Source organism: Paraphaeosphaeria sporulosa, assembly GCF_001642045.1.
Source record: "Paraphaeosphaeria sporulosa strain AP3s5-JAC2a unplaced genomic scaffold CC84scaffold_2, whole genome shotgun sequence".
In the NCBI taxonomy this organism is placed as follows: Eukaryota; Fungi; Ascomycota; class Dothideomycetes; order Pleosporales; family Didymosphaeriaceae; genus Paraphaeosphaeria; species Paraphaeosphaeria sporulosa.
Genome location: NW_017253361.1, coordinates 3,819,173 through 3,840,946, shown reverse-complemented (window position 1 = coordinate 3,840,946; position 21,774 = coordinate 3,819,173). Strand labels below are relative to the sequence as shown.

Below are 21,774 nucleotides of genomic sequence, written 5' to 3'. Positions count from 1 at the left end.
CAAATTTTTTAATTATATATACAGAGAATTTGTGATGAGTACATCTGACGAGAATGATTTTCCACATGAAAATGACCGTTGTGGGCGAAGGGATCCACTCGGAGACTTTTGCTCAACGCGAGTCACCAACTGCCGAACAGTCTCCACCGCGACGGACTCAAGATGGTTTCTAGAGCCTGAGCTGACGTCGTCGTCGAGGAACTGATGCTGGACGCAGTGCACGCAGGCAGTGGCGCACGGGACCTGCGACGTAGAGATCCCGCCACGATGCGTAGTGTGAGCATCAAGTATACAGCTGTCTATCAAGCGCATCACTTTATTGGTTTGTACATCTACCGTGAAACTTCTTTCGAAGAGAGTCCACTTGTCAGGGCGGAAACTCTATTGCTCCCGACCAGATCCGGGCTGATGGGCCCTGGAGGGAGTGGCGTCGAAAGGAAGGATGCGTGTTGCAAGTGCCGTTGCCGTGGCCGATGAGGGCTAGAAATGCAGGTCCCCATTGCAGGTGTTTCGTCCGCTGCCCGTTGGTGCGAAAATGTTCCTTGAGTCGATCTTCTAGACCGCATTAGCGTGTGACGGCAGGCCCAGCACTGACTCTATGGTGTGGGGGAGAGGGACGCAATACTGCGACTGCTTGTCTCAGCGGAACTTTCGCCCGCTTCTTACGATACGTCGTTCTTGCCAGCCCACCATCGCATACTACACATCATATACCTCATTATTCGTGGGCGGTATTCGCATGAAAACCAGCGACCGGGATCGGAGGCACCAGCCGATTATGTACCCTGGTACCTGCCAAGCCTCATGCGTGTGATAATCGTCGTTCTTGCTCGAAGGGGAGACAGCGATCCGCAGTGCATGTTGTTCGTCGAAGACGCAGACGCGGCGCGAGCCAGGTCGCTGACGAACCCGCGTCCGCGGAGGTGGCCGCGAGGATGATGTGACGCCGCACTGGCTTCTGCGTCTTCACATCTGAGCCGCGGCTTCAGACGGACTAGGTGCGCCAGGATGCGATCCAATGAAGCTCGGCCTGCGGTTCGAGTCACGTCAGAACCTGGAACAGCTAAACAACTTTGTATACCATCAGACAGCCCAAAGCGGCAGTGCGAGATGCAGTTGCCCCACAGTTATCGCGCCCGGGAACATGTTGGCGAACGTCGGCGCATGCTTGAAACAAAAGGCTGGCCCTGCGGCGGGGAAAGCTGCGAAAGGGTTCGTACGGACCCACACCCATGTGGTCTACCAGGGTGTTAGTCGGCTCGTAGCACACGGTCATACAGCCCCAAAGAGGCTGGCCCTCGGATCTCTTAATGTACCTTTCGTTCGTGCATTTGAGAAGCCTCCTCCCTTTCCCAGCGCCTGAGGGCAGGAACCGTTGGCAGTGAGCATCATGGCTTCTCCAATTCCCAACCGTGGCTCCGAGCTGTACGCCATCGACATTGCGTTTCTCGCCGCGGCAGTCATCGCCTACGGTCTGCGTGTATATGTGCGCACCCGAATGATCAAGTCGTTCGGCAGGGATGACTATCTGATGGCTGCGGCTACAGTAAGTTCTCGCACGATTGGTATATCGCAGTTACTAACCGCCATAGGTCGCATTCATTGCATACTGTAGTTCTTCGATGCTTGGTGTGCATTACGGCACTGGAAGACATCGGTGGCACCTCACTGTCGAAAACTACGCCAAGGGGCGGCACTGCTGGTGGTTCTGCTACCTTTTCTACTGCTGCTCAATGATCACCTCAAAACTGTCCATCGGATTTTTGTACGTTACTTCCGCAAGCCGACAGATCGCAAGCTAATTTGATTAGCATCCTCCGCATTGCCGTTAAGAAGATCCATATCTGGATCATCTACTCGGCCATGATGATATCTGTTGTGGCAGGCCTAGCGTTTTTCTTTGTCACGCTTTTCCAGTGCCACCCTATATCGTACTTCTGGAACGACTACTCGCAAAGCGGAAGCTGCGTCAACATCGAGATCATCATTGCACTGGGCTACTTGTACAGCTGCTTCAGCATCATTTCCGACTTTACGTTCGCGATCCTACCGGCATTCCTGGTCATGGGGTTGCAGCTCAAAAAGAGAACCAAGATTGCGCTGATTCCCCTTCTGGCTATGGGCTGCATGTGAGTTGTCCTACTTCATGTCCATCGATAGTCTTCGTTGCTAATCGACTACTAGTGCAAGCGCTGCGGTGGTCGCCCGCGTTCCGTATATGAAGCAATTCCGATCGAAAGATTTCTTGTGGGAAACAACTGACATCGCAATCTGGTCCACTGTCGAGCAAGGCTTAGCTATCACCGCGGGCAGTCTCGCCGCCGTCCGCCCTCTCTTCCAAATGATCTTGACCAAGCTCGGCCTCACCACCCAACGCTCGACAGTGCCCCTTACTCCGTACGGCTACGGCAACCGATCGGGCTCGCATGCCTTCCGGGAGCGACGCCCCTCTGCAGCCAAAGACCTCGACCTATACACGCTCTCCGCCGAAGCCGAATCTGGAACAGTTCGCGACAACAGCACCGACCTTGTCATCAATGACGCCAACAAGGAACTTCCGAAGCCACCACACTGGTATGAGACGCAGATGAAGAAGATCAAGCGAAGTTCCAAGATGATGCCGGAAAGTAAAACAATCGGCGATAATGAGAGTGAGAAGAGCCTGCGGTTGAAAGAGAGCAAGAGTGAGCACGATCTTACCCCTTCACGGACTCACTCGGACGAGCGGTCGATGCAGATCATGGTGGAGAGAAGTTTCTTCGTAACGGACGCCGAAAGGAGGAGTTATGTCGAGCAACAGGATCATAAGGGGTGATCCAGGTCGCTCTGAACCAGTGCACGACATTCACTACTTCCAATTATACCCACCCACTTTGCCGGTGATGACCACCCACTCGGTTTTGCCGTCGCCATATGCCAGTCCCGCGTGGCACGGGACAGAAAAGCATTTCGAGAGATGAATTGGAGTGCTGAGGCATTGCGTCTGATGGACGCGGATCTGGGTCATTTTCAAGGCGCCACTACGGCAGGCCGAGAGATGCTGAAGCAATGGGGAAGCAAACTCGAGATATACCAACGAGCACACGGCCGTCACCAGTTTCTTTGTATACCACCGCAAGCTGCATAGCTTTATAATAGAAGCGATCCGCTTCGAGAAGGGCAGGAACCCAACTTAATAATTCCACATGTCATTTCGTGTAAGATCCATCCATTCGTGATCACTTACTGAAGGCCGACGTCAGCGGATGACACAGCTTCGACACTGGTATTGTGGCTCAACGACTACTGCTAGGTCCGGACGATACCATAGGTAGACGCGAATTGTTTTGGGAACCCTTTAGAAGCGAGTGTCACACCAAAGGCTGCGAGACAGGAGTTTGAGGCTCAACGACTACCTACCGCAGGGTCCTCCGGAGTTGAGCGAACCTACAACTGGTAGTGAAAGGCGACCCAGCCGAGGAATGACCAGGTGCGAAAGTAGTTTGAGGAGAATACATGCGACACGTTGTTAGCAGCACCTCTAGTCCGCGCCATCCCGTAACCTCAAAACCTTATACCACAAGGTACAATCGCCCGACACGGGAGGACGGTCAGCTCGCTTGGGAAATTCCAGAGAGCGGCACAGACCCAAGTAGGGCACGTTCTAGCGCTGGCTGTGGCGTTGCGGAATTGTAGTCGTCACGCCCAAGCCAATATCGTAGGGATACGCGAGAAGTGGGCGAGCGTTTGAAGGCACAGACCGGCGTGTGTCGGACCCAAGTGAACGTTGCACCTATCGGCTCACAACATGATCTACACTGCTCTTGAGCATGCTACATCCGATCCATTGTGCCAGAAGCTCGACCTTTCCTAGACTTTTGCATGAGGGCCATGGAAGTGACAAATGAGTCCAGGAGTATCATTTCTTGAGTTCAATTTAATGCGTCTTGTTGTCGGCTAGCTAGTTCGCTTCTGAGCTCAGCCACTTCAGGCAAAAGTGGTAGACCCACTAAAGCATTTGTCGTCATGGATCCACGGCTCTTTTCAACGTGCGCGTCGAGACTAAATGATTTAGTGATTTCTCTTCAAATTGCCGCATTTCAAGGATTTCCTCGAAAGCGCACGCAAACGAGATGAGGCAGGACGCGTTGGTTGTAGTTGGGCGACTCACCATTTTCGCTGGCCAATTCTAGGACCACGTCAAGGCGTGAGTACAGTCCGTCTGCGCATTGCTTTCCCGGGCACCACAGCGTACCGAAATCATCACGCCACTCTCGAACCACACTCCATTAAGCAATGGCGATAGGCCTAAGTTCCTCTCTCCCAGCCTCGAAGTCATCCCATCCAACGCCATGCACATAACTGTCCCCAACTAGCTCGTACAACTTCCTGCTTCCCTCGCTTCCCATAGCTCTCAGAACAAACGACGTCTCCCCGTGCACCAAGTACGCGACCTCATCTCCCTCCCTCGCTAACGGCGGGACAAGCACCACATGACCTCGCCTCGTAAATGCGATCTTCCTCCCCGCAGAATGCCGCCCCATAGCCGCCATGAAGCTCGTGCTCGCTTTGAACATGTCTTCGCCTAGGAATTTCGCGTACTCCCGCGCGTGAAACCGGACGGCCTCATCGTCCGCGCTCGACATCATGTACTCTGCCAATCTATTCTTGACCTCCTCCAGCGTCTGGGACATTTCTGTCGGTGCGATAAGATGATCAGGCGCATGGGGTATGAGTACGTCTAGAAACTCGGCTTGCTTCCCAAGGAGGGCCCAGCAACGGGTATTATACGCCACCAAGTCTGGGTCGGAAGAAGTCTCGCCAAGGAGCACGCGCCAGAGCACCTCCTCTCTGGGGATCCCCGTGGGATACGGCTCGGGGACGAATTGCGCAAATGCTTCGTGCAGCGCTTTGAAGTCTTTCCCGATATCCACCAAACGCCTGATCATGTCACCCTTGAGCTCGAGCGCGATCATCGCGGGTACGTCTTTCATCATCGGGTGTACGGTGGTGTGCACGATGGTGTCGTATGATATTGCTTCTAGCAATAGGACTTTCCCCGTGGGGTCGATGTCGAGGAGTTTAGGGCCGAACTGGGGAAGAGCGATTGGGAAAAATTGCGCTCTGATCGCAAGCTCGCTCCAGTTCGGCACCCACGAGGGCAATTCTTCGTCTTCTAAGCTGCAGAAGCGCGAGTGTATCGAGCGGTCGCCGAAGCCTCGCCCAGCCAGCTTGAGAAACCAAAGCGGGCGATCGTTACGAGCCATTAGGAAATATGTCACATTCAGGAAGAGATCCAAAACGCTTTGTTGGTAGTTTGGCAGTATCCCCGGGGGAATCTCCTCACGAGTTAGCCCTTGGAAAGCAAATATATTATCCCGCGGGTCAGTGGCGTTGAATTGCCAACCATGGAAAAGGAGGTCGAGAATATCGACGCCGTTTGCTCTGTATGCCTCTCGCATATTGTCGATTTGTAGGATTTTCATGACGTAGGATATTGGTACTGAGCCGCCACCGAACATGGTGCCCATGACGTCTAGTGCACTGTTATTGTCTGGGTTGTGGAAAGCCCGCGCGAAGCTGGCTATTTCCTTCCAGGGTAGTTCGTTGTCTCCGTAGACGACGATGATCTTTTGTGCCAAAGCTATCTCTTGGACGATCCATGCGCGAGTCCAGTATTCACGTTGGAATAGGCGTGTGAGAGCTTCCCATCCCGCAGATACTCGATAGGTTCCTACCTTTTGAAAATATGCGACTTGTTCGTCGAGTTTCCAGGTGGAGTGCTCAAGGTTGGCATTCAGCTTCTTGAGGTGGTGTGTAACACGATCACTGTCGTCGTAGTCTACTGGGGTGACAGTATTCAGCATGACTGAGTGGCAGTGCAATGTCAGTGAAATGATCACAACAAGAGGGGTTCGGTAGAAAACGATGTCCCAGCGCAGCCAACGTCTGAATTCTCCAGACCTTGGCAGGAACAACGGCCTATGTGCCAAACTAACTTACTAGTCACCTGACTGGCTTTCGCATAGATCAGTCTCATACGCTTGACCTGGTTAGCGCGCTCGATCACATCTTCCTGGTTGATACAGATGAAGTCCACCCATATATAGCGCTCGCCTTTCTCCGGTGTAAGGCCATGCACGACCTGGTAGGCGCTCTCTGTGACTTGCAATCGCCTGCCATTCACGCCAAGAGCCTTTGGCCTCGCTGGATCCGGGCCCCAAGCATAGCTTACAGCAGTATATTCCGGTATCTTGGCTTCAAGATCAAACGCGACCAACTCGCACTCAAAGGGAGTCATATCCCACGGCCTTTTGACGCGTAGAAGTCTGAAGGTCCCCTCCTGGACTGCATCGTACTGGTATGCTGCTCTGAACGGCATGTCAGTAGCTAGGTCCGCACGCAAGCTTTGGAGAGTTCTTCTTTGCCATCGTTGCCTCCCCTCGACCAAAAAACCGTTACGAGCGTATATCAATCTCACCAACACGCCAAAAATCGGACTCCGGACGGCCCACTCCATGGTCGTCAGCAGTAACCCAATGCACCGTTCAAGAAGGCTCTTCAGCAACACACCGCCCCGTTCAAGCATGCTATTCCACCACTCGGGCGCCTGCTTGGTTAGCACAAAGAACAGTATCGCGGTTGGCACGAGGTAAGTACTCGCGCCATACACGCTCTCCATGACCATTTTCTGCATCCCAAAGAGTCCCAGATCGGGCACAAAGCTGTACACGATCCACACCGCGATGCTCCACGGCGCGATACCCACGAAAAACCAGAAGACCTCCCACAACGCCGTGCTCCATGGTAGTACATCAAACCTCGCCTCGAGAACAATTTTAGTCATGCGTGCAGTCCCCGGCATCGCCATGATCTGAAAGAAAAACCACATCGTCATGAGCACGCTCCTTAGCCGCGAAGGCAGGATCCATCCGAGCATCTTGTAGATGATGTATGCGCGCCAGCTGTATGCGCATTGGACGCCCAGATACACAAAGAGGGCGATGCGAGCGGCGAAGGCAGAGAGAAAGCCAATTGTCTCGTACTCTTCCGGGGTAAGTGGACGACGGGATGGCTTGGGAGCGGGATTGTCATGATCCGGGGGAGAAATTTTATCCATGGTATCGATCTCCATGGAATTCAAGGGCACGTTGTATATGAGGGAAAGATCCAACGAATCTGTCTTGTCGAACGTAGCAACGCTGAGACGAGCGTAATCAGAAACGAAGAGACGGCAGTCGTCAGAGGAAGTAGCACTTGCTGAGTCTATAGTACTTAGGTGGTTGTTACAGGCCTTGAGGAAAAGAAGGCAACGACGCTGCTTGTGCAGCTTCCGCTTTCAACATACGGCGGGTGGTGTCAAAGTCGGGAACCTAGGTTCGTGGCAGTCAAGTGACAGGATATGAACGAATGTACGAAGAAAAAGCTTATCATCAGCCGGCCGGTTTGCTGCCTACACGATACCACAAGCCAGGCATTGCCAATGGTGTATCGTGGGAACTTCGGGGCTGAGCGACCCGGATACGAGACAACGCCGCTCGAAGACCCTCATGTTGCCTAGCGTCCGAACCTACCATGCCGATCGGTACTTGGGACCGCAAGAACAACACGCGACAAGGTCTTGGACATCGTATTGTTGGAAAAGGTGTGAGTGGGGAGAAGTATGAGTTTGGGTGAGCTGTTGCAGGAACGGCCCGGCAGTGCCCCCGCCTATGGCGCGAACCCCAGCCCGATAGCTCATAACCTCCTACAATAACCACATCATATGCATAGGCACACCGAGCTCAACGTTCGACGAGACGGCAATATAGCATCTGAACCAGCCGGCGCGACCCCTTGTGTGTATGGCTTCGAGGCCCACCTATCGACATGGCGTGTCTACACAGCAACTTCACGCGCTCGCTACACCGACCTTAAAGAATAAGCTGAAGCCCGTCTACTACGACCAAAATTCAATTTTCAGGTCGTATGCAGCATGGAGCCCTGCGCACATAGAACAAGCTTCCAAAGCAAGACTGCCTCAGCGGTATGTCCGAGGGCGCACCCACACCTACACCAGCACGTGGATGCACATGTGGAAACGCCAAATGTTAACATTACGGGTATAAAACACTTCCCCCGGCTCCCTTAGGCCAGCGATCCTCGAGAACCCAGACCTCACACAATCCCCACGCCCCTACCGCCCCGTCTGACACAGCTGAATGCAAAACTCCCTAAAATCCCCCTTTGTCGCCTCTTCAATATCCTCCTCCACGACCCGTCCATACTTGTCGTCGTACTCCATCTTCACACGCTGCAGATGCATGCGGTCCCAGTGCAGCCGCACCAGCCGGCTGATGAGCAGCTCGTAGCGCTGCTGCCGCTCGTGCTTGCTGGTGGACGACACCTTGGACGAGGAGCCGCGCGGGCCGTCGTGCGAGGAGGAGGGTGGCTCGATGAGGTCGGTCAACGCGTGGTTGAGGAGCATGGCGTCGCGGGACGGGCGGTTGATGACGCCGTTGAGGATGTGCGCTATGACTTCGCCCTGGGAGGGGTTAGTATTGCTGAAAGCTGGTTGCTTGTGAATTGATAGGTTGACTTACCACGAGGTTATTGCTCTTCCTCAGCGCATCACGCGCAAAGTTGCCCTGGTACTTGCGCTCGTACGTCCGTAGCACCTCCCGCAGGTGGTTGTCGCTCCGCATAACGACCACGCCCAGCATCGCGGACTCGCCGCCTTCTCTTGCCTTCAGCGCGCGGTACAACGTATCGACATCGCGGTTGCGGTATTCGGCCGGCCACACGTCGCTTTCTTCCTGCCGCTCACCCTCCAGCGCCATCAGCACCGCTTTCCTGAACTTGTCCGCTTTGAGCTCCTTGTCCATGCACTTAGTAAGGCTGTCACCGTAACGCTTGTCCTTGAATGCATCCTTGATCTCGCGGATCTCGTGGTTTTGCCGCCCCATGAGCGCCTCGATGAGGAGTTCGCGCCGCGCGTTGCCAGACTGGTACCAGTAATTTGCCCAGTAACCCTCGCTCTCGTACTTGCCCAGCGCAGTCACGTATGCAATCTTTCCAAAGTTGCCCGTCGTCTTGAGCTTGATGTGTTTTGCAATGTTGATGCCGCGGCCCTGCACTTTGCAGTGCCGCTTGTACTCGTTCCGCAATTCGAGCATCTGGTCGTGCGAGAGGACGGGGAGAATGTCGATAATGGTGTCGGCGTCGATGGTTCGCTGGCCCAGGGCATCCACAAGCGCGAGCGCGTCCTCTTCTGCATCGTAAATTTTGACCTTCCTCTTTTCCTTGTCGCCTCTGCGATCGCGACTGTGGTCTCGGCTGCGATCTCGGTCGTCGCCCACATGCCCATACGCTTTGTATGCCTCCAATGCCAATTTATCCTTGTGTTTCGATTTTCGCGCAGGGCTCGGGGAGCGTTTGGACGATGAATGTGTTCTTCGGTGGCCCCCGTGAAACGACGCACTAGATCCGCGTGGGGACAAGCTGTCTAGTGGTTGCAGATGGTCCAAATCATCGTCCATCATCATAGCATGCGGCATAGGCGATATCGACTGGTAGGTTCCGTGGTATGCTTCTAGTAAAGGACTAGGGGGAGGCATTCCACCTCCTCCAGGGAACCCTCCAGGCACGATAGTTTGTATATCTGGCCTGTTACCGCTCACTGAGAGCCTGTCCATGCGCTGGTTCAGCCCTCCTGACGCTCCTCCGCTCACCGACAGGCTGTGCGGTCGCATGCCGGGTGAAGGTGGGGGTTTGCTCCCACCTGCTTTGGCACCACCCGGAACCATCTCCACCACTTGGTGTCCGCCATATGATGTTGTAGGCCCAGCGTGCGATGCCGATCTCTGGTGGCCGGGCTGCGGTGAATGTCGGCCCATGGGCGGAGGAGGCATAGGAGCAGTAGGGTACGCTTGTTGCTGTGCTGCGGAACTCGGATGGGGTGCTTGCGGCATCGCGTACTGCCCAGGGTATGGTGGACTCGCGGCTTGGGACGTGTGTCTTACTGGCGGAGGAGGGTTCGTAGGCACTACCGGCTTCGCTGTGAATGTTATATTCTGCGGTGCCGATGCATACTGGAAGCCGCCCTGCTGCGACGGCGCCCGCACAGGTCCAGCCTGGCTCACACTCGCAGGTGCTGCGCTGTAGTTGTATTGTCCCGTCGAATACTGGACGTGTCCCTGCTGCGAGTACGAGACATTCGGCCCGCTGGGCGATCGAGGATCTCCTCTGGGTGAGGCCGCGTGGTAGCCGGGCCGCTGTTCGGGTGGCAGATCTGCATATCCGCCCATGGTGATGGGCTCGCTACCCGTCGGTCTAGCAGCCATGTTTCAGTCTTGAGTGTCCAGATAGCTCTCTTTGCTTCTTTTTTGGGGTCGCGACAGAGGCAAAATGTTTGGGGGAGCTCACTCGTATAGCTGACCTGGCTGCCTAAGCTCATAATCATACTGCTGCGGGGCTGCAGCTCCCCCATGCTCAGCTGAGTGGCCCCCATAATACCCTGGACCAGGCGACGGTGCTCGCGCATTGCTCTGTGACCGATCGCGTCTTCCTGGGGATTTTGAACGCGAGCGTCCTTTGCGGTCGTCCGGTCGAAGCGACATGGCGGTAAATCGGACGGGCCCGTGAACTTGCAATAATGCCGGAAGAGGAGCGTAGGACGCTCAGCAAAGACCTCACTTCAGAGAGACAATCGGGACTCAGTTGAAAGCTCCAGACGCATGCGCGATTGGCACGAGGTCAGTGGCCAGGAACGAAGCTGCGGCTGAAAATGCGAAGGCGGGGAGCCTCGTTTCGCGCTTCTCATCCGATCCCCATTGGCCGTGCATTGTGGGCCCGGGGAAGCTGGTGGGGGCCACATCTGATCAGGACAATGCTCGTACTTCTTGAGCGACTTGATCGCAAGGAAAACAAGCCTCAAGTACGATGGCCCGCAAGGCTAGATCTCGTAAAAGTGACCTAGCAGGAGGTAAGCCCAACTACCACCCTGGCTACTCTCGCAGCCTCTCCAGCCCAGCAGCCGTATCGGGGCCTATCGTTATGCCGGCTCGCGCCATCGTCTTCAGCCTCGTGGGCGCTGGAGCCGTCTCGCCGCAACCGCGTCCATCCGTCATTCTTCGCTCAAGCTGCCGCATCGACCATGTTGAGAGGAACCAGCCGGAAGAAATCGCGTGCCTGCTACGGAAAATGCGTCCGTTCGCCTGCCCTAACGAGTAGCTCAGGGTCCTCACCTCACCGCCCGCGGGTGCGCTACAAAAGCTCCTAGAAAAAGAAATTTAGTGGAGCAAACCCTACAGCAAATCGCATATGCGTTCATACACGTGTTGGCGAAACATGACCCGGCCGCTGATTGTAGCTGCTAGACGCGGTCAGAAAATGCCCAGTGCACGCGGTCAGCCACGCAAAACAACAAATCCCAGCGCGCCAGTGAGCACGCTACATGTCATACTGTGATTCAAGGATGAAAAGATTTGGGGCCAGGATATATATATGGAATTGTCATTCCCGGACGGAGCCTTTTCCGTAGTCCATTCTTCACCCACCAAACATGTCATCTGTGCCAATCACTCCGCCAACGAACCTCCAGCTCCAATCGCCCTTGCTCCGTCTACCTGCGGAGATCAAGAACACCATCTACAGCTACTGCTTCGACGCCGTCGAGCCCATCGTCGATGCCATCGTGGGATGTCCGAGACCTGAGGATGGAATAGCTCCCAAGCTTGGAGTGGATATTCTCCAGACCTGTCGCCGCGTCTACTACGAGGCCGATCGCCGCCCACTGTTCGCCCAGAACCGCTTCCGTTTCTCAACCGTCGACCGAGTTCGCTGCTTCTTCAGGTCATTGGATCAATACGAGCTATACCGAGACAGCGTCAAAGATATCGAGATTGACGCTCGAAATGTCCATTCCGACCACCCAGGGATCGCAAGAGAGTGGCTGCATTACCTGGCATGGGGGGAAGGAAACTGGGGAAAGATCCTGGGTTCACTTCGTGTTGACGCGCCAGGGCTGAAGTGCCTGCGGCTGAACTTTGAGTCATGGCCAAGGATTCCGATGTTCCGAGCTGAGCTCTGGAATCTATTGAGGAGCATGCTAATGCAAGTCGAGGGCCTAGAAAGAGTAGTCATCATTGGAGCTAGCAAAGGTCGTGGCATGATCGCACATGCGCCCTGGTCACCCGTTCATTTTGTTGGTGGTGACGATGTTGGGTCAGACGATCTGGTCGAGCGTATGTGGAAGGTTGTGCGTGGCAGTGAAGACGACATCGCCAACAAAGTGGTGAGATGGGAACGTCAAAATGGAAAGTTATACTTGGAGGTCATCACAAAATCGTACCTCGTCAAATGCATCGATCGCAAATGGGCCGGCCCATGCACGAGGAACAGCTATACGGATGCGTGGCCTGAGAGCGGTTCCTGCACTTGGTTCGCGTACCAAAATCGCCATTCTGACGTTACCGAGCCTACCATGAAGGGCATCAATCCCAGCGCCGCCGAATGATGGGTCGAGCCGGATCCCAAGGACCGTATATTTCGTTCTTGTACTTTTGCAGCCCAATAAGCCACCAGCTGCAAATGCCCATAGCGAGGAAGGTCACTATGCTGCCCAGTATCACACCTGCAATCCAAGCACCACGGCCTCCACCCGTCAGCGTCGCGAATACAGCGCCACCAGCTGTGGTGACCAGCGCCACAGTCAGGGCGATGCTGCCGTTGCGCGATTTCGCACGAAGCTGGCGGCGGAATAGTGGGAAGAGACCGAACACTTCGATGGAAAACAGCGTCAACGAGAAGACGTGCGTCGTGGACGGTAGTCGGGAGGCAAGCACTGTGGAGGCCATAAGCGCCGAGTTGGTCGAGATGGAGGCTGGTAGACTGCCCTGGATTAGACCACGCTCTAAAATTAATGAATGAATGATGAACCCACTGAGCACCACTTCCACTTCCATAGTCGAAAAATGCCACATTCATGAACAGCAGCCACGTACTCAGCGCCCAGATTGAGTCGCTTGTTGTTGACTTGGTGAGTGACTTGAGGATCGGACTCAATCCCAGCAAGGCAGCGTATATGAGTAGGGCCGATCTCGCTGTCGCTAACCGTTGCTGATTGCGGGGAGACAATGACGAGACTGGATCCACGTTCGGAGGGTAGGGTGAGTGCCCTGCCGTCGGTTGCTCTTTCCCATCAGAAGGATCCTCTGCTTGCTCTGCTTCGCCCGATGCCGTAACGTCGTCGTGTGGTTGCTGCGGCTTCTCATGCGATACACTGGTGGGATTGGTCGTAGTCCTTGCCTCTTCCTGCACCATCCAGTAGTCCCATAGCACCCAAGCCAAGAATGTGCCCAAGCTCGCCCAGCTCACGACCGATATGGGCGACACGCGCTCCATGTAAATTGCGACGAAGCAGCAGCAGAATATAGCGACAGAAGCGACATGCTGCACAATGACAGTCGCGTCAGTCATGAGCGACCAGAACTCGTAGGGCTGAAGGCGTGGGTTGCGCTGGAGGTGGTCGAGGAACGTCCGCTCGTCCGTGTAATTGTCGGGGACTGGTCCTTCAATATTAGCCAGTGATTAACTGAGTACACTGGAACGCTTACAAGGCTGCTTGAACCATAGCAGCTTCTTGAACTGTCCTTCCCGCCTTCGGTCTGAACTGCGCGCTCTCTCCCTCCGCTTTCTCGCGCTCCAGGCGGCGCTAACTGCGGTTCCGTAGAGAGCATCTCGAGGTGCTAGAAGATTGGGGTCGAGGGTTGAGGACGATGCGACCGCGTGCGCGTCAACACGCGTTGGTGATGTGGGCATTGCGCCTGCGCAAAGGCGCGGGTTGTGGGGAACTTCGTTGATGCAATGTTGCTGCCAATTAACTCCGGTGTAACTCCGCATAGCACCAGCCTGTCTTCGTACTACCAATGTGATATTTCTCCAACAACATGGCTACCATACTAGCATCCCTTGGAACACTGGATCGTACAGTACCTACTGACATTCATTCGTAATTACTCGATAGGCAACAATCTGACGCCCATCATGTACAACGTACACTGGCAAGCGATAGCACCATGTGTGGAAAAGCGCTTGATCATCATCGAAATCTCGGTCATTGGTACTACAAATACTTCACCAGAATAGCCTCTGACTATCTGCCATCTCTCAATCTTCCATGGCACTGTCGCGCCGCCACTTGTGCGACCACTCCATAACGAAAGAGCTCTTTGCGCTCGAAAATGCATACGCTTTGCGGTCATCCACGAAGATTTCAATACCGTTAACCCTCTGAGCTAGATCCTCGAAGTAGCCCATGCTGAAGTACTCGCTCAGCCTTGCTGCGAGTGGCGCTCTCTCGTCCTCAGTCTCGCCAATCTTCCCGTCTGCCGGAGTTACAATGGTAATCCGGAGCCGGCGAACCTGAGTACCCTGTGTTTGTCGGTCCTTTGCATATGGGCTGAGACCGATGCTGGTGATACGTTGGAGCAGCCGCCCTACCGACATGTTTGCATTACGCTTTAGAGGCACTGGATCAGTCCGATTAGCGAGGAGGTGACCGCTGGTGGAGGATTCTCGCTTACCGTTCTCCGAGCCCTCCGCACCAAAAGTCTTCATGCATTTCAAAGTTCGTATGGTGATATCCAGACGCTCTGTCTCTGTCGCTGCCGGTGGAACCAGCAACCACGTAGCCTTAAAGTTGCCATCATCTTCAAGCATCACATCGAGGGTCGACGGAACGTGTCGTCCAACACGTCGCAGTACATCCTCGGTATCAGCGTTGAGGGCCTTGTTGATCAGCAGCAATGGAAGATATTGGAGCCCCCAAGGCTCTTGCTTGTTGAATGCAATAGCAGGATTTTGCTCCGCCGAACCCCCATCGGCGTCTAGCGAGTATCTTCGTTTGTTTTCCTCGTTCGGATAGAACCAATTCTGACCACGGACTTCGCTGGGGACGCTAGGCGGTGACAGAGGAGTCGTGAGCACCTCCTCGATTATCATTTGTCGCAGCTCCGTCGGCAGGACTGATAGCGACATCGTGTCCGGTCCGATTGTGAGGCGCGAATACGTGATGTTGCTCCGATGACGATGTTGAACGTGAAGTCACTGATGCAAGCGATGAAGCAGAAGCAGATACGAAGGGGAGAGGGGGAATGCACTTGAGGCAGTCTTCAGCTTAAAAGCCTCGTATGCTGGAGCCATGCGTAATTTTAGGGCAGTAGATGGCCCTGCTCCGCTACGCGCTGCGTCGCCTCGCACCTCCTACGTGATGCAAGCCCAAGAGTGAGCTAGTGCCTGCGGGGTAAACGAGATCGCAGTTTCCCTGGTGAGGCCGACCGAAGGATTTCAAAGCATGCACCAAGAACGTCATACATTGTCCCAGTTCTCTGGATCGACATAAATTGTGCTAAACCCACGACGGTCATGCCCTTGAGATTCCATACGCTTGTCGTACGAATGCTTACAGGGCTGGAACATAGCGTTGTAGGGGAACTAGTAGACACATATGGCAGAACGCATCATGGTTCCTGGACAAGATACCTGGATTAGTTTGATGATTGAAGATGCTACAAAAAGTCTCTACTGCTTCGGTCTGGCACCGTGAGCACTGAAGGGGCTTGGTTTCGATCACATCGTCCTGGCGCACCCCAATTTGACACCAGCACATATCCCGTGACATCTGCTAGGATGATTTTCGATACTTTGGCAACGAACCGAGAAGTCCATGGGCGGCTATTCTCCATTCCATGACGCAGTCTCATTTCCTTTCACACTCGTTCTGGCATAAAACGAGATCTAATGAGGCAAAGAACATTTGCCATTTGTAGTTATACTCGCGCAGTAAGGGGATGCCTCACTGGCCCCTTTAGGATACGACATACCGCCATTGGAAACTGCGCCTGCTGTCTGAGTATGCGCCTTGCCACAGCCACGTCTACGCCGAGCCCTCCGCTGGCCCTTTTACGTGCGAGACGATGAAATGGTTGGCGGGAACTCTTTCGATGGGGCCAAGCGCCTGAACTCTCAAGACTTAGCTGCAAGGTCACAAGACTGAGGTCGTTGAGTGAACGGACAGCAGCTGCAAGTTTCAAGCCACAGCTCCAATCCAATTCCACACCGGTGTTGCCGTGCACCACTTTGCGGGGAACCTGCCCTCCGACATGCGAGCTGAGACGGAAGAATTTGTGCGCATACGGTGAGGTCGGAGTAGGTGCAGGCCGCTGAACTGCCTTAATAGGAGTGGCGGCAGGTCGTGACTCGGTGTTGCGCGCTCTAAGATCTTTGGGTCTTCGAGGATATCCAGTGATGTTGAGGGGAGTGGAAGTCGCAGAAGTGAAAAGCCGAAGGCCGAGCAGTTGGTAAGCGAGACTGCATCGCAAACGAATCCCACGTGCAGCATTGCAGACTCACACCTTACATTGAAACTACTACGCTGTGCCACATATGGGCATACACAACTCGATGATGGTCTACAGGGATGCGTCGTTTGCCCAGGGGTATTGCTCCTTCGCAAGGGCTCAGTGATTTAGCCATTTTCTTATCCGCTACAAATGCCCCTACAATTCTGGGTTGCGCCAACTTCGAGATTTCACATTCTCTTCAGAAACCCCGTCCCTTTCTTACAAGCTCGAAATGTAGCGTGCCATTGCACGGTATGATGAAAATAAACCTAGTGGAACATCGATTCGTAGAATCAAGCAATACGTGAAAGGTTTCGGTGGCCAGGGTCACCGCAAGTATATTACCCAAGCATATGACGTAGAGCTCTATTCCTATAATTTTGATACATCCGCTCGATTTTTGCTCCACGCTTCTCTGATCTCAACTTCCGCATCAAATCCATATGTCCACTGGGCAGTCACAGGGTCACAGAACTGGTTTGGGTTCTCGTCGATGTCTCCAGACATTGCGGACCTCATAGCTGTATCCCGCGCTTCTTGTTCAGGCCCGTCTGCAAAGTGCCACAGCTTCCCGTTAACGAGACTAGCTTCCTGCATTTGGCCTGTTCGTAATATCCTGTGACGTTCGAATACCTCGAGTGCAGAGCGGAGTTCTGAGCGCGAACCAATAAGAGATAATACCTCAGCAAGGGCGGCTCCATCCTCCACGGCCATTGCTGCTCCTTCGCTCATGTACGGCACCATACTATGCGCAGCATCGCCAATAATCACCAAGCTGCCAGATGGTGATAGCCACCTGCGAAGCGGTTTTCCAGAAAGTAAGGGCCATTTAAGCGTTGTCCGGATGAGCGAAATGATTTTAACAAGACTGCGACATCAATTATTGGACAAAACTTCGTCCACGGAGGGACTCACCATGGGTCCCAGCCCTCGAAGTGCCTCTTCATGTCTTCGAGCACAGTATGTTGATTCCACGTGGAAGGGTCCGAGTGTTCAGGGTGCGAGAGTACCATATTAAAAGACTTACCCCCAGCGATCGAGTAGGCCATGACATGCCGTCCTTTCCCGATCCTGCATATGTCAGAGAGCCGCTCTTTCCATGCTTGCGTAAGACAAGCAGGTAACAATATTTGAACTACCGACTACCACTTACCATAAGTTTTGCCCTGGAACATCGAGTAACCACGATATTTCGGGATCGGCTCTGATCAAATCCGTGTCGACCATCGCTCTGTATGCAGCGTACCCACATTGCTGTGGAGGCTGATCTTGACCTCCTAGGACGACCTTTCTCGCCCCAGATTTGACACCGTCTGCAGCGACTATCAGATCGGCGTAGTGCGTCTCTCCGTTCTCCAACACAATGCTCGAAGCTTCGTCATTGTACGATCGAACACCGGCATTGACTCTCACGCGAACGCCCAAACTAAGAGCAAGTTGATACATTGCACGCTGGAGATTCGCCCTGTGGATAACGTAATATGGAGCTCCGAACTTCTCTTCGAACTCCGGGACCAACTTGGTGAGAGAGAGGATCTCGCCATTCTGCCAACGTCGATGGCGAATTGCGTCCGGCTCTACAGCTTTTCCTTTGAGGTAAGGACCCAGGCCCCACCGCATAAGGAGACGACGGGAATTTGGTGGCACTTGGATTCCGGCGCCGACTTCTCCCAGTTCTGGGGCCTTTTCGAAAACGGTGACTTCGTGGCCACGTCGACGGAGCGCGATAGCAGCTGCGAGACCACCAAGACCCGCACCCGCGACGATGATCCTGAGTTTTACAGTTCCTACCTTGGGAGGAATCTTTTTGTGGGACGCGTCACGGGCGAGATTTGGTACCTTGTCGAATCGCTGCGGCGCGCCTTGGAGTCGTTTCAAGAAGTTCAAGCTTCGAGAAGGATACGATGTTTCCTACAAAACTCAGTCAAAATGGGTTTGCGAGCGAAGGAGTTCGAGCTTGCCTGAAGACCACCATGCCCTTTGCCAGTCAATAAGGAGTCTATATGGTTCCTGCATTTCTCGAGCTGTTCTTCCTGGTTGTCCATCACTGCTCTATGATCGAGGTCGCAGTGTAATGGGGCGGCAACCAGAATTATAGCGACTGCCGGGGAGATAGGATTTAACGGGAGCTGCTACAAAGGCTACCCGCCACCAATCAAAAGCGCAGCCATGTACGTGAAAGCTACGCGGCAAGAATGCGGGGAACCGAAAACTAGCCGACATAAACTGTACCACCGATCGGCAACCGAGCATTCTTATGCGATTGCGAGACTTTATATCTTGAATCTTTAATTGTACCGCTTATACTGCGACAAATCTACACATTTTAGTAAGAGCAAGTCATCTCCAGGTGCGTAAGCGTGAGACACGTTGCGATAGTCCATAAGCTGACCAAGCCGATACTTAGCACCCAGGACAGCATGGCTACAAATGGAGTCAACGGTACCGTCGAGACCGTAGATGATGTTATTAAGGGAGCGTCAAAATACAATGCGGTACCACTTTGGCCTCAGATGGTGAAGTATAATCCCCCGAAGCCGAATCCGAAATGCATCCCGTATATCTGGCGATACGATGACGTCCGCCCGTATCTACTGAAGGCTGGCGAGCTTGTCAAAGAGAAAGATGCAGAACGGAGAGTTCTGATGTTGATCAATCCTAAACGAGGTGTGTATCTGGTTGGTCGTATGCCGGGTACGAAGGAACGCGCTGAGAAGAATTATAGAGGGCCCATATACGACGGACACGCTCTACGCAGGCCTTCAACTAGTGATGCCAAATGAAACTGCACCAGCGCATCGCCACACTGCCTTTGCATTGCGCTTTGTCATCGAAGGAAATGGAGGCTTTACCGCTGTCCATGGGCAGCGCATTCAAATGAACCGCGGGGATGTAATTCTCACGCCCACATGGAACTGGCACGACCATGGAAAGGATGGCTCAGGGCCGATGATTTGGCTGGATGGATTGGACTTACCCCAATTCCAGCATTTTCCTGTCCATTTTGTGGAGCACTTCCAGGAGAAAAGATACCCTGCTGAAAATGTGGATTCGGGGAATAGCCCAATCGTATTCCCTTGGGCACACATGAAGGAAAAGCTGGATAGTGACCTGGGAGTGTGGGCGAAGCAGGAGTATAGGAAAGCTGATGGAAGCTATGGTGAGACCCTCCAGCTCTTGAGATGTAAGGACAATCTAATTTATCACAGTGAGCAAGACATTGGGTCCATCGGCAGAGCGCATTCAAGCTGGAAAGTCGTCAAGATTGAGGCGCGAGACGACATCCTGCGTATATCATGTCATTTCGGGAGATGGTCATTCAATAATAGATGGCCAGACGCTGCGATGGAAGCAAGGGGATACCTTCTGCATTCCATCGTGGTACCCGTATCAGCTGTTCGCTGGTGAGCACGGGACCTTGTACCTGTATCGGTTTGACGATAAGCCGATGATTGAAGCGCTCGGTTTCTATCGAAACGAAGGTGCTGAAGACGGCAGCCAGTGACGGTATCTTCTTCCAGCGTAAAGAAGTGTGCTTTAATTTTTAATTGCATAATGTGCCGTGTCTTCTGTCCTCTGCTGAATTTATACGATCGTTTGTTTTGCGTCCGAAACGATGCGGTCGGGTACGTACAAGAGAACCGTCGCTGGTGCTCTCGTTGTACGAACGAGCACCTCCACAATTTGTGGTGGAGGTACTTTTGATTCCGGCCAATGATGGAGTGCCGAAACACTATCCGGCTTTAGTCTTCCGTAGCCACCAGTCCGCACCTCCCCCACAACACAAAGCCGACGTCGCCCTGCATTTGAAGCACATCTTCACGTTGGACTTCAGAAACTAGTATCACAATATAGCATACCTTTGCTCGATTACACAGATTTCACGATGCCGTCTTGGAAACGCCTCATACGCTTTGAGTCCACAGACGGAAAGACCCTGCGGGGCGAGCCGATCCTCCCCTCACCAGATTTCGATGTGGGTACCACCACACAAGAGACGGGATTGAAAGCGAAAGTAATCGAGGTTGCCAACAACGATATTTTCGACCCTGCGACTAAAGTCACGGACCAAGAAGTAACCGTCAAGAAACTGCTCGGTCCCGTGACTACAGACGAAGTCCCCATCATTCGCTGCATTGGGCTCAACTTCATCAAGCACAGTATGAAGGTCCATTCACATGATACAGACTGCAAGCTGAGTATGTCCTTTAGTCCAGGAAGGTGGTCGCACACTGCCGCCCTACCCATCCACCTTCATCAAGGCCAATACCTGCCTGAACGACCACGGCGCACCAATCGTCATTCCGAAACTCGCGCAGGACAACCAGGCCGACTACGAAGGTGAACTATGCTTCATCATCTCCAAGGATGCCCTAAACGTTTCCGAAGAAGACGCCTACAACTACGTAGGCGGATATCTGTGCGGCAACGATGTCAGCTCAAGGAAGCTGCAGCGCGACCCTAAACTTGCAGGCACCGTGCCGCAGTGGAACTTCTCCAAGGGATTCGACACCTATGCGCCTCTTGGACCGCAGATTGTCAGCACTGAGGTTGTGCCTGACCCTTCGAAACTTTATCTGAAGACCATTGTGAACGGAGACGTGAGGCAGAGTGAGACTATCGACGATCTTTGTTTCAAGATTCATACTATCGTAAGCTACTGCAGCCAGGGGACTACGCTGAAGAAGGGGACAGTCGTTATGACAGGTACTCCCAGTGGTAAGTGAACGACAAGATCACTCCAAATGTCGCGAAAGAAGCACTAATTCATTCCAAGGTGTCGGCTACGCTATGAAGGAGCCTCAGTTCTTGAAGCCGGGGGATGTCGTTGAAGTCAACATCAATGCGATAGGAACACTGCGAAACACGGTCGAGTACGCGTGAGCAACCCGACCGGTATGAAATAGACATCAGCTCACCTGAATCACTTGCCACTGTTCGCATAGATCCAGTACTTCAGTCGTTTGTCGTCTCTCTCTGCGAATATTTTAGCCTTCACTTCTCCCCTGCAAACAGCCGACCAAACTGACCTGACTGGACCTGATGTAACAGCTGCTTGCGTATAGATTAGGAGACGACACTACCTACACGACAACTCCAGCAGCTGCGCTTATCCCACAGCCTACTTCCTCAATCAAGACGCCCCACCCGAACGTCGTTGATTTCCTCCTGAGACCGTCGGTGGTAGCCATCACTGTGCCGATACACCAATTGTTCACTCGTGCTGAATCGAGACTTCGGACGACCTGCTTGCGCCCCCAAGATGAGGCCCGTCGACTGCGACAGCGAGCCTTTGTGTATGAAAAACTTTTGTCGAGAACCGGCACTTGGTGCGGTTCTTAGTGGTCGAGAACAGCATCAATTTTCGCCGCTATAAATGACACAAAACTACTTGCTGTGTGTTTTATCGCTC

At 53.6% G+C, this 21,774-nt stretch overlaps 10 protein-coding genes across 10 annotated transcripts; 5 read left to right on the top strand and 5 right to left on the bottom strand.

Moving 5' to 3' along the window:
* Positions 1-1,122: 1,122 nt before the first annotated feature.
* On the top strand, positions 1,123-3,256 carry CC84DRAFT_1113085 (uncharacterized protein). Its single transcript, XM_018175341.1, has 4 exons — positions 1,123-1,546; positions 1,593-1,765; positions 1,812-2,129; positions 2,185-3,256. Exons 1-4 carry the CDS (start codon positions 1,391-1,393, stop codon positions 2,813-2,815), a joined length of 1,278 nt encoding a protein of 425 aa, XP_018041002.1. The 5' UTR covers positions 1,123-1,390; the 3' UTR covers positions 2,816-3,256.
* Positions 3,257-4,166: 910 nt separating this feature from the next.
* CC84DRAFT_1256432 (uncharacterized protein) lies at positions 4,167-7,217 on the bottom strand. Its single transcript, XM_018184624.1, has 3 exons — positions 6,465-7,217; positions 5,983-6,350; positions 4,167-5,848 (listed from the first exon to the last, which is right to left on the bottom strand). The coding sequence occupies exons 1-3, from the start codon at positions 7,112-7,114 to the stop codon at positions 4,269-4,271; spliced, it is 2,598 nt and encodes an 865-aa protein (XP_018041001.1). The 5' UTR covers positions 7,115-7,217; the 3' UTR covers positions 4,167-4,268.
* An 851-nt stretch (positions 7,218-8,068) lies between these two features.
* On the bottom strand, positions 8,069-10,732 carry CC84DRAFT_1161531 (Annexin). The gene is made up of 3 exons (XM_018177764.1): positions 10,384-10,732; positions 8,562-10,300; positions 8,069-8,503 (listed from the first exon to the last, which is right to left on the bottom strand). Exons 1-3 carry the CDS (start codon positions 10,466-10,468, stop codon positions 8,156-8,158), a joined length of 2,172 nt encoding a protein of 723 aa, XP_018041000.1. The 5' UTR covers positions 10,469-10,732; the 3' UTR covers positions 8,069-8,155.
* Positions 10,733-11,536: 804 nt separating this feature from the next.
* Positions 11,537-12,181, top strand: CC84DRAFT_1070058 (uncharacterized protein; the record flags this gene model as incomplete). The annotated part of the gene is made up of 1 exon (XM_018173663.1): positions 11,537-12,181. A coding segment is annotated over one exon (645 nt), but the record flags the coding sequence as incomplete, so codon positions are not given.
* A 271-nt stretch (positions 12,182-12,452) lies between these two features.
* On the bottom strand, positions 12,453-13,779 carry CC84DRAFT_1184600 (phosphatidylinositol N-acetylglucosaminyltransferase; the record flags this gene model as incomplete). Its single annotated transcript, XM_018180759.1, has 3 exons — positions 12,453-12,849; positions 12,902-13,523; positions 13,575-13,779. 3 exons carry the CDS (start codon positions 13,777-13,779, stop codon positions 12,453-12,455), a joined length of 1,224 nt encoding a protein of 407 aa, XP_018040998.1.
* Positions 13,780-14,058: 279 nt separating this feature from the next.
* On the bottom strand, positions 14,059-15,206 carry CC84DRAFT_1161528 (uncharacterized protein). The gene is made up of 2 exons (XM_018177763.1): positions 14,544-15,206; positions 14,059-14,489 (listed from the first exon to the last, which is right to left on the bottom strand). Exons 1-2 carry the CDS (start codon positions 14,995-14,997, stop codon positions 14,128-14,130), a joined length of 816 nt encoding a protein of 271 aa, XP_018040997.1. The 5' UTR covers positions 14,998-15,206; the 3' UTR covers positions 14,059-14,127.
* A 1,172-nt stretch (positions 15,207-16,378) lies between these two features.
* CC84DRAFT_491027 (uncharacterized protein) lies at positions 16,379-16,701 on the top strand. The gene has a single exon (XM_018186492.1). The coding sequence runs from the start codon at positions 16,439-16,441 to the stop codon at positions 16,667-16,669; it is 231 nt and encodes a 76-aa protein (XP_018040996.1). The 5' UTR covers positions 16,379-16,438; the 3' UTR covers positions 16,670-16,701.
* A 32-nt stretch (positions 16,702-16,733) lies between these two features.
* CC84DRAFT_1084549 (FAD/NAD(P)-binding domain-containing protein) lies at positions 16,734-18,263 on the bottom strand (the record flags this gene model as incomplete). The annotated part of the gene is made up of 4 exons (XM_018174059.1): positions 16,734-17,229; positions 17,277-17,432; positions 17,515-18,148; positions 18,185-18,263. Coding segments are annotated over 4 exons (1,365 nt in total), but the record flags the coding sequence as incomplete, so codon positions are not given.
* Positions 18,264-18,781: 518 nt separating this feature from the next.
* Positions 18,782-19,866, top strand: CC84DRAFT_1081489 (RmlC-like cupin; the record flags this gene model as incomplete). The annotated part of the gene is made up of 3 exons (XM_018173930.1): positions 18,782-19,028; positions 19,087-19,521; positions 19,571-19,866. The coding sequence occupies 3 exons, from the start codon at positions 18,782-18,784 to the stop codon at positions 19,864-19,866; spliced, it is 978 nt and encodes a 325-aa protein (XP_018040994.1).
* A 260-nt stretch (positions 19,867-20,126) lies between these two features.
* Positions 20,127-21,576, top strand: CC84DRAFT_1256426 (fumarylacetoacetate hydrolase family protein-like protein). The gene is made up of 3 exons (XM_018184623.1): positions 20,127-20,521; positions 20,574-21,080; positions 21,139-21,576. The coding sequence occupies exons 1-3, from the start codon at positions 20,248-20,250 to the stop codon at positions 21,243-21,245; spliced, it is 888 nt and encodes a 295-aa protein (XP_018040993.1). The 5' UTR covers positions 20,127-20,247; the 3' UTR covers positions 21,246-21,576.
* The last annotated feature ends 198 nt before the right edge of the window (positions 21,577-21,774 follow it).

Excerpts from the sequence above, each read along its gene's own strand:
- CC84DRAFT_491027 (XM_018186492.1), top strand. The coding sequence starts at position 16,439 with ATGCGTCGTTTGCCCAGGGGTATTGCTCCTTCGCAAGGGCTCAGTGAT.
- CC84DRAFT_1256426 (XM_018184623.1), top strand. The coding sequence starts at position 20,248 with ATGCCGTCTTGGAAACGCCTCATACGCTTTGAGTCCACAGACGGAAAG. Across the intron at positions 20,522-20,573 it reads GCTCAACTTCATCAAGCACA|TCCAGGAAGGTGGTCGCACA; the intron begins GTATGAAGGTCC and ends TATGTCCTTTAG. Across the intron at positions 21,081-21,138 it reads TATGACAGGTACTCCCAGTG|GTGTCGGCTACGCTATGAAG; the intron begins GTAAGTGAACGA and ends ATTCATTCCAAG.
- CC84DRAFT_1113085 (XM_018175341.1), top strand. The coding sequence starts at position 1,391 with ATGGCTTCTCCAATTCCCAACCGTGGCTCCGAGCTGTACGCCATCGAC. Across the intron at positions 1,547-1,592 it reads ATCTGATGGCTGCGGCTACA|GTCGCATTCATTGCATACTG; the intron begins GTAAGTTCTCGC and ends TAACCGCCATAG. Across the intron at positions 2,130-2,184 it reads CTTCTGGCTATGGGCTGCAT|TGCAAGCGCTGCGGTGGTCG; the intron begins GTGAGTTGTCCT and ends ATCGACTACTAG.
- CC84DRAFT_1256432 (XM_018184624.1), bottom strand. The coding sequence starts at position 7,114 with ATGGAGATCGATACCATGGATAAAATTTCTCCCCCGGATCATGACAAT. Across the intron at positions 6,351-6,464 it reads CGGAGTCCGATTTTTGGCGT|AGCAGCATACCAGTACGATG; the intron begins GTTGGTGAGATT and ends CATGCCGTTCAG. Across the intron at positions 5,849-5,982 it reads GAAAGCCAGTCAGGTGACTA|TCATGCTGAATACTGTCACC; the intron begins GTAAGTTAGTTT and ends ACTGCCACTCAG.
- CC84DRAFT_1161528 (XM_018177763.1), bottom strand. The coding sequence starts at position 14,997 with ATGTCGCTATCAGTCCTGCCGACGGAGCTGCGACAAATGATAATCGAG. Across the intron at positions 14,490-14,543 it reads TGCGGAGGGCTCGGAGAACG|TGCCTCTAAAGCGTAATGCA; the intron begins GTAAGCGAGAAT and ends GGACTGATCCAG.
- CC84DRAFT_1161531 (XM_018177764.1), bottom strand. The coding sequence starts at position 10,468 with ATGGGGGCCACTCAGCTGAGCATGGGGGAGCTGCAGCCCCGCAGCAGT. Across the intron at positions 10,301-10,383 it reads CAGCCAGGTCAGCTATACGA|TGGCTGCTAGACCGACGGGT; the intron begins GTGAGCTCCCCC and ends AAGACTGAAACA. Across the intron at positions 8,504-8,561 it reads GGAAGAGCAATAACCTCGTG|GGCGAAGTCATAGCGCACAT; the intron begins GTAAGTCAACCT and ends AACCCCTCCCAG.